This window comes from Giraffa tippelskirchi, chromosome 13 (genome assembly GCF_054371585.1).
Source record: "Giraffa tippelskirchi isolate mGirTip1 chromosome 13, T2T-mGirTip1v1.2.pri, whole genome shotgun sequence".
NCBI lineage: Eukaryota > Metazoa > Chordata > Mammalia > Artiodactyla > Giraffidae > Giraffa > Giraffa tippelskirchi.
In genome coordinates, this window is record NC_137287.1 from 55588171 (window position 1) to 55597554 (window position 9384).

At 50.6% G+C, this 9384-nt stretch overlaps 1 protein-coding gene and 1 long non-coding RNA gene across 4 annotated transcripts in view; one reads left to right on the top strand and one right to left on the bottom strand.

Annotated features, from left to right (window-relative positions):
- Nucleotides 1-466: 466 nt before the first annotated feature.
- Nucleotides 467-9066, bottom strand: LOC145532145 (uncharacterized). Its single transcript, XR_014073035.1, has 5 exons — nt 8802-9066; nt 8079-8462; nt 7844-7947; nt 6363-6465; nt 467-825 (listed from the first exon to the last, which is right to left on the bottom strand). It is a non-coding gene; the product is annotated as an uncharacterized LOC145532145 (long non-coding RNA).
- Nucleotides 8830-9384, top strand: part of PFKFB3 (6-phosphofructo-2-kinase/fructose-2,6-biphosphatase 3) — an 82092-nt gene continuing 81537 nt past the window's right edge. For all 3 annotated transcript variants that reach the window (XM_081556644.1, XM_081556643.1, XM_081556641.1), the window contains exon 1: nt 8830-8907. In XM_081556644.1, the coding sequence (XP_081412770.1) occupies nt 8892-8907 (16 nt within the window). In that variant the 5' untranslated portion in view covers nt 8830-8891. The remainder of the gene's footprint in view (nt 8908-9384) is intronic.

The window sequence follows — 9384 nt, forward strand, 5'->3', positions numbered from 1 at the left end:
TTGCCAACAAAGTTCCATCTAGTCGAGGCTATGGTTTTTCCAGTAGTCATGTATGGATGTAGACTATAAAGCTGAGCACCAAAGAATTGATGCTTTTGAACTGTGGTGTTGGAGAAGACTCTTGAAAGTCCCTTGGACTGCAAGGAGATCAAACCAGTCCATCCTAAAGGAAATCAGTCCTGAATATTCATTGGAATCACCATGAATGTTGATGTTGCAGCTGAAACTACAATACTTTGGCCACCTGATGGGAAGAACTGACTCATTTGAAAAGACCCTGATGCTGGGAAAGATCGAAGGCCGAAGGAGAAGGGGACGACAGAGGATGAGATGGTTGGATGGCATCACCGACTCAATGATCATGAGTTTGAGTAAACTACGGGAGTTGGTGATGGACAGGGAGGCCTGGTGTGCTGCATACCATGGGGTCACAAAGAGTCGGACATGACTGAGCAACTGAACTGAATTGAACTGAACTTAGGAGGTATTGTTTATTAAATTGCACTTTGCCATGTTTACTGAGCATTTTCCACACGGCATACATTGTGTGAGACCAGTGACACAGAGGACAAAATGTTATTTAGAGTCCAAGCCAGACAGAAATACGAACCATATTCAGCAAGGGTAGCTTTGTGATCGTCTGACTCATTCCTTTAACAATGATTGTGCACCTACAGTGAACCAGGCTCTTGGAGCTGAAGATACGGAGATGAATGTCATAGCTATAAGCCTTTAGGAGCACAATCTTCTAAATATTCATCCTTCATTCATCCAGTAAATGTTCCTCGGGCACCTACTATGTATCAGGCAGGCTCAGAGCTCAAGCTGAGGGGAAACAGTAAACAGGATTACAGAGTCATTCTGCTTTTGAATAGGACCACAGGTGCCGGAAGTTAGAGTCAGGAAGGAATGAAACAAGGGGTAGGGGACCCAGCTGGAGGCATAGCATGAGTGGTCGGCTGTCCTTGCAGGGTGACCGGGGGTCTCCAGTGACACTTGGGCCACAAGTCCCCTCCCTCTCACGAGTTTTGCGTCTGGCCAGGCGGTTTCCCTTGGCCCACATCCTTTCCTCCAGAGCCCGACTTCCTCTATGGCTGTTTCCTGTGTGACCGCTGCCTGTGCCTCCGCCAGCCTGTCCGGTGCTCTTGTTGCCTCTAGCTACCTTGTGACCCAAGTATCTTTATTAAAAGTGAAGTGTCCCCTAATAAGGAAAATGTACCCTTTTTCTCAAAGTGATTATGTGACTAATTGAAATCACAAGGATTCCCATTTTCCCCTTCAGAGGCAGCAGTGTATTCTCAAACCGTAATGGGGTAGAAAGCCGCCACTTGGCCCAAGAGGTTTAGCCTGATTTCTGGGAAAGAGGCAGCCTGGCTACTCAGCCATAAATAGGTTATTAAGACAAAATACACTGAGACTGAATGGCCCGCGATTCCCGGCCGAGCTAACCCCCAGAGGATCGTGACATCCCGCCCAAGGACACTGACGGCAAGAGAGAGCCCAGCTCCCTGGAGATTCGGGCCTCTGTTCTGTCTTGGTCTGGCCCAGCCACCAGGGCAAGCCACTTCCCCCACGGGGCCAGCTTTGTTGTTCGCGAAACGGGGTGAATGCTGGCCGTTGCTTGAATCAGAAACCTGTCAGTGCAGTGAAAAAAACACATGAAAGCCCTTTGTAACATTAAATAAAAGCCTAGTTGTACTGACACAGGAGTGGCTTCCCAGCAGCAGACTGGTTACGCTCCGAGTCCTTTAGGACTCTGATGTTTTCAGTGGCTCCTTCCTCAAGGTAAACCCATCCCTGGGCCCCGTGGGCTTCAAAGGCCTGAGGTCAACTCTGTGAGCAGCTCGAAAAGGCCAGCCACTGACTTTGGAGCCTCATTTCAGCTAGTCTTTACTTCTAAAGAAAGGGATGACTGTCCCGGATGGAGCTGGTTGGCCTCGGGGCGCATGTTCCCACCAGGCACAGCGGTAACTGCTCACAAAGCTGCAGGCACCGTTGAGCAAGAGATACAAAGGTGCTCGCCTGCCTTGGGGACATTAATCAAGGGTTTGAAAAGGCTCTGTTCCCTAGAGACTAAATTCTGATTTCTGAAACTCCAGCTGGAAGAAGAGAGGATAAAGGATGACGTTATCGATGTCACGGTCAAGCAGCAGAAGCAGGAGGAGTACTCGGAGAGAAAGGAGGCCCCTCTGAGAATCAGCCATGGCTGGGCTGGGTCAGACTCACTTGCAAGGCCCTGGGGCAGCCTCACTGTGTGTAGTCCACTCCCCCATCCACATGCCAGTTCATATGTATGTGTTCGGTTTAAGAGGTTACTCTCCGTGGTAGGCAGGATTCTCATGTGGCCCCCAAGACCCCTGGTTCTGCTGTACACACACCTCTACAGCGATCCTGGCAAACATGAGTCTAGGTACTGCCGAGGAGGAAACTGCAGATAGAATTAAGATCCTAAGCCAGCTGGCCTTAAGAGAGGGCAATTATCTGGGTGGGCCTGAGTCCTTAAGGTGGGGAGTTTTCTCCAGTTGGTCCCAGATGTCAGAGCTCAATGCATGAGAAGGATTTGTGGTCTTGAAGATGGAGGGGCCACATGGCAGGAACGCAGGCAACTTCTGGGAATGGAGTGTGGCTCGTGTGCAGCCAGCAGGAAACAGGGGCCTTGTTCTCATAGCCATGGGAACTGAATTCTGCCTCCGAGAAAGGGCCCGGAAGCGTGTTTGTCTCCAGAGCCTCCTGGTGAGACCTGAGCCCAGCTGACACTGCCGTTCGGCCTCGGGAGACCCTGAGCAGAGAAACCAGTCCCACTGTGTGACCTCTGACCTGCAGAACTGTGGCCCAGTAGATGGGCAGTGATAAGGCATGGGGTTTGTCCGCACTTGGGCCACCGGCAGTTGGACAGTTCCAGTCACTAGGGTAACCGGCGGGTCACACGGCCAAGTCAGTTTGGGAGTCTTCTCATCTAGTGAGCTCTCCAGCATCTATAATTATGTTTTGATTTTTTAAACCTTTTCATTTTTAATTAATTTCAGACTCTCAAAAAAGTTGTACACAGTACACAGCATTCTCAAAAACCCCTTCACTCCAATCCCCCAACTGCTGCATAAACACAGCACAGTTATTAAAGTCTGGAAGTGAACACACTCCCCCAGCTGTCCTGCTGGCGTCCCCTTCGTGGTCCAGTTGCAGCGCAGGAACCCGTTAGCCCTCTTTCATCTGGAACACCTCCTCAGTCTTCGTCTTCGTGATTTTGATGTATTTAAAGAAGTACCAACTAGTTATTTTGTAGAATGCCCCTTATTTTAGGTGCCTGTTGTTTCCTCGAGATTAAATTCAGAGTACGGATTTTTGGCAAGAGCATAGAAGATGTGATGCTGTGTCCTTCTCACCACACTGTGTCAAGAGGCCCAATTTGGTCCCTCACTGAAGGCGTTCACATTGATCCCTTGGCCAAAGCAGCTGCCTGGTTTCTCCCTCGTAAAGCTGCCTTCTTCCCCTTTGTCATGAATAATTACCTTGTGGGAACGACTGTGAGCCTGTCAGTATCCTGTTTCTCACTGTACTTTTGCTCACTGATTTTAGCAACCACCGATGATTCTTCTGTGAAACAATTACTGCTGTGGGATTTGCCAAAAAGTTCCTGGTTCTATAATTGCTTCTACATTTATTAGCTACAATTCTAATAATTTCAATAAATCTAGAAATCGTTAATTTCTACAAATCCTAGAATTTGTGAGGAAGAGTGTTTCTTCTATTCCCCCTTGTTTACTCACCTACCTATTTATTTACTTCAATGTGGATTCAGGGAATCTTTCTTTCTTCTGTGGGTCAGAACCCATTACAAGCATGATTTATCTTGTTGCCCAAACTGTCCCAGAGGAGCCCTTTCAGGTTGGCCTCCGGGTCTTCTGGACATGCCCCTGTAACTTGTTTGTACCTCGGTGTGATGGTTTAATTATTTCCTGGCACCCTCATCTTTCCTGCTCCAATTCTCCAAGGTCTCCTGGGTCCTTTAATCAGAGAATGGTATTTAGAAACCAAGATCTCTGAGTATTAGACATGTCCACAGCATTGTTCTTCATGTTTAAAATTTTATTGAAGTATAGTTGATTTACAACATTGTGTTAATTTTTGCTGCATAGCAAACTGACTCAGTTATACACATATATATTCTTTTCCATTATGGTTTATCACAGGATATTGAATATAGTTCCTTGTGCTGTACAGTTGGACCTTGTTGTTTATCCATTTTATAAATAATAGTTTGCATCTGCTGATCCCAAACTCCCAATCCATCCCTCCCCTAACCCCCTACCCCTTAGCAGACACAAGTCTGTTCTCAGTATCTGTGATTCTGTTTCTGTTTTGTAGATATGTATCATATTTTAGATTCCACATATAAGTAATATCACATGGTATGTCTTTTTTTTTCTGACTTCACTTAGTGTGATAATCTCTAGGTTCATCAATGTAGCTGCAAATGGCATTATTTCATTCTTTTTATGGCTGAGTAATATTTTATTGTATATATGTACCACATCTTCTTTATCCGTTCATCTGTTGATGGACATTTCTGTTGTTTCCATGCACTTCTTGGCTATTCCCATAGAACTACACTTAATGGTCATGCTCTGATACTGTGGATCATTGACCCTTTCATTGTTACACACAGACACAGACTCACCTTTTGGTAAAATGCAGAGTCAAGGGGAGCTCATCTGCCCGCAGCTGGATTCCTCTTGCTACACTTGACCCCCCTGAACCTCAGCCCCCATGTTCCCTGGGCCAGCCACGTGCCCCTACCCCATACCTCCCCAGGCGCTCCCATCACTCACCTCCTCTGCAGGGACCCTTCCCACTCAACGACCCTGGAAGAAGCCTCTCTCCGCTTTCAGATCTATTATTATTAATGTCACTAATAACTATTAATACCTCTTACTGGGCACTTGTGCTCCAAGCAAACATGAGTTCGAATCCTTACAGCAACCCACAAAGAAGGCAGCTTCCCCATTTATGGCCCAAACACGGAGGCTCCAAGGGGGCTGTCACCCAGCTTAGGAAGCACGAAGCGTGGATTCTCACTCTCCAGCTCTGCTTTTCGCATCCGCCCTCCCCTGTGGGGACTGTGGGTCTGCAGACACCCAGGAGCTAGGAAGGAAGAGTGAGGGGCGGCCAGGCCGTGGGAGCCAGTGCAGTGGGGACAGCCCCTGGACTCTCCTCCTGGGGAGTCTGGTGGAGATGGGGGTGGGGCCACTCCCCTGGCCCCCTCCTCTTCCTTCCTCCTTCATACACTTTTTTACCACTGTTCCCGACCCCCATCAAAATTTCCCAGGTCCATTCTTTGGCCTGGAAACTCTTCACTCAAGACAAAGCCTAACAACATTCTATGATCAGGGAGACAAGGCTTGAAAACGCAAATGCCCAAATACCTAGGGAAGGAACGGCTGTGGGTGGGATGGGTGAGTTTCCAAGGGGAAAGACTGTGAGAGTTCTTTCTATCTGAGTGTTCCTGTCCCTATGAGAGGACACGAAAGCCTTCTGCCTACGTATCAGAAAAGAAATCTGGGTGGGGACCCTTTTCTTCTTGCAGAGAGAAAACCAGAGGCTGTGCCCTGGGCACTTCCTGCCAAGAGCCTGGGCACAGGGCACCAAAGCCAGGAGAAGGCAGCTCACATCCTGGGGAAACAGAGCCCAAGATTCTGATCTGGCTCCTCCAGTCCCCCTCCTCGCATCTGAGCTTCACTTTCCTTTGGGTTCTCTAAGTGCAGTCTGAACCAGGAGGACCGGCAGCATCCTTACAACCTGGGCTTTTTGCCAGATGGGTCAGTTACTGGGCCCCACCCCAGCCTGAATCAGAAACAAGGGCTGAGGCCCAGCGATCCGTGTGAGCAGCTCTCCAGCCTCCTCTCCTCTCCTGCCTGTGAGTTGAGTGCCTCTGGCCTCAGGACCTCAGATGATTCTGCTGATGGTGACCATCCTAAACTGATGATCAATTGGAGCCTAGGGGAAGCCCTGGAGTTTCCTCACGGTTCTAGAAATTAGGGTAGGTTTTAAAAATGCCACTTCGATGCACCAAGAGCTCCTTGGCAGAGAAGAAGTGTTGAATCAATAGTCCATTAGACTGAGGACAGAAATGTCAGCTGACACAATTGAAATTTGCTGAACACTGATGACATGACTTAGTTTATGACTCATGTTACACTAGTGACAGGCCCTGGGAATGTATTCTCAATTTCAAATTGCTCCCAACCTTTCCTCCACATCTGCAAACCAGAGGACCATGACCCACCACCCCAGCCCATTCCCCACCCGCACTGCCTGTGATAAGTTAGTGCTTCAGCAAACCCCACTGTCCATGACACTCTTACCTCTTGTGGGAACTTGCCTGGGCTGTTTCCTCCCTTCTGCAAGGGACAAGCAGAAGCACTCTGACACTAGATGTTGACATCAATCCTTGTTGGCTGCCTCTAACTGGTGGTGAAAGAACAAATGTTTTCAGGGTTGTTAAACAGACACTGCAAAAATCGGAGAGGGCTGCTCTCTGAACATGGGAGGGAAACCAGACTGTAAGGAGTCCTGTTTCCTACGTTGCGTTATACTCAAAGTGGAGAGATCAGGCTGCATGAATCTGAACTGGTTTTACTCAGCCCTTCTGCTACCAAATGTGTGGGTTTTCCACACCAACAGCCAGTTGTCCCACTGGATGTCCTGAAGTTCAACTCAGCTCTGAAGCTACCCGGGTTTAGCCCATATCCCACAGCTAACGGGCTTAGTCCCTCAAGACTGCCCCATTTCAGACGCCCATCACAAGTACTGCCCAGGGTACCATTTTCTGTCGAGTTTGGCTGCAAAGTGTAGGGTTCCTCCACCCTCATCCTTTCAGGTTTGATAATTGGCTAGACAGGCTCACAGAAGCCAGAAAAGAATTTACTTCACTGGCTATTATGGTGGCTCCTTGCCTGTAATGCAGCAGACGGCAGTTCGATCCCTGGGTCAGGAAGATCCCCTGGAGAAGGGAATGGTTACCCACCCTAGTATTCTTGCTTGGAGAATTCCATGAACAGAGGAGCCACGGGGTTGCAAAGAGTCAGACACGACTGAGCAACTAATGCTAACATAGAGGACGGAAGTCAGGAGCAGCCACGCAGAGGTGATGCAGGGGGCAGGTGAGAAGGGAAGGGGGCAGAGAACCTCTAGGTCTCCTTGGGTGCCCTACCCTCCCAGCACCTCCACGTGCCTACCCTCCAGAAGCTCTCCCAGTCCCATCGTGGTGGGGTTTTGACTGAGGTTTCATTTTGTAGGTATGATTAATTAAATCATTGCCCATTGGTGATTGAGCTCCATTTCCAGTCCTCTAATCATGCTGGGTCTTTCTAACCACCAGCTCCTATCCCGAAACTATCGAGGGGTTCCTGGCCACTGCTCTTCTCACTAGCATACAGAAGATCATTCCAGAGATTTCAAAGGTTTTAGGAGCTGTGTGCCGAGAACCGGTACAAAAGCCCAAAGATTTCTTACTGTATTTCACAGTCAGTCATTCAAGTCCATAGAGCAGTAAAGGTGCCAACCAGAAGGACAAAAGGGCCGTCATCGCAAAGTGCATGTCCTCTGGCTTCGGTGACTCAGAGCAGTCTGCATCTGTGACGTGCGATCTTGTGCACTTTATCTGGCCTTAGATGAAATTTGCCTTCCGTGGCAGCTCAGACCATGGAGTAAAGTACACGGCCACCAGGCATCATGCTCATGGCAGGAAAAAGGGCAGAGGGAGCTGATCATGGAATTGAATTTGGGGCTCCCCCAACTGTCCTTCACTTCCCGCTCCTGTGGGCAGACTGACGCCCACACTCACCAGGGCTCACTAGCCAGCTCTCCAGTTGAGTCCACATAGCAGTGTCTTTCCAGAAGGCTCCACCAGGGCCCTTGACAGTCTGACCCAATGGCCACTTCCTTCTCCTTTCAAAACAGGGTGCGGTGGGGGTGAGGGGTGAGGAAGTAGTTAGGACTATTAACCAGTAATGGTTCTGATTCTGATTAAGAAAAAAAATTTAAAAACCAAACTACTGGCTCTGACTTTTCCAGCTCACCTGGTTGGTAGTTTTCACTACATAGAAATGCCAACTGCTATTTGCATGGATGCTTTAAATATTAGATCAGGAGATTGTGCTAACATCTTCAAATTGTAACGTGAAATAGCACTTGTCACAGGAATTAACTCCTACTTGACTGGAAGGATGACCTGCCTTTGAGGCTTTTTGAGTCCACCAAATTAGAAAGCATTTTCTCAGGTGCTGGTCTCGCAAGCAAAACAGTAACGTGAGGGGTGACGCCCCTCCTCCATTTCTCTGAGTTACAGTTCCTTAGGTCCCACTACTAACGTTATTTTTTAACATACTTATTGAGCTGCTGCTCCCTCCAGCTCTCATTTAATTTCAAATCAGTTCAGCCAGCGTGTGAACCATCTCCGGGGCCTGAGGACAAAAAGATTAAAATGGAATAAAGTTTTCCCAACACTTCCAGGGATGAAGCCCCCCAGCAACCCGAAGGCTTTGATAAAGGAGTAGATTTTGTTCCTGATCAGGAGTTTCCGCTCAGATGCGTCAGGAGAGGCAGGCGGGGCGTCGGGGAGCTCGGGACCCGGATCCCAGCAGTGGCGGGGAGACTGCAGGCGCCGGCCGACCGGGAACGCAAGGGTTAAACGGTTTCCGCGAGGCCCGCCCCGGGGCCGCGCTTCCCGCTCCGCCGTGGTTCCTCCCTCTGCCGGTGACGCGCCGGCCTTTGCCCAAATATGTCCGTTTCCCCTCCCTCACCCGACACCCGGCGCCCGCAGGCGCCCCCGAGCCACGGGGCTGGCACTCGGACGTCGCTCGGCCTCAGTGTCCCGGGAGCACTTCTCCGCGATGCCCTTCCGAAAAGGTAGGCGGGGTCCCCGCGGAGCGCGCCCGGGCTCGGGCGGAGACCTGAGCGGCCAGGTGCCCGGGGAGGCCGGTAGGGCGCGGGGACCCGGGCGCCGCGGTGTGCCCGCCGGCGCCGCACTGCCCCTCTCCTTCCGCGCGGCCCCTCCGACCCCGCGTCGCCGCCTCCGGCCACTCGGTGGGCTGACCCCCACGTGCCGGAGCCGGTGTGCAGCGCGCGCGGCAGAGGCCGCGCGCAGAGCGTGGGTCGCGGTACTTGGACAAACCCCGATCGCGCCGCAGCAAGTTCTGAGATGCAGGTGGACTCGGGTTCTCCCGGCGGGCTGAAGATTTGGGAGGGGAGTGGTCTATGGTGGCCCGAGGTGGCGAGAGGTTCGCAGCGTGGGGTTGCGGCGCGCTCGGGTTGCGGTCCGAGCCTCCCGGAGAGAGAGGCGGGGGAGCACGCAGGTGTGGAAGCAGATCCGAGTGGTAGTCCTGC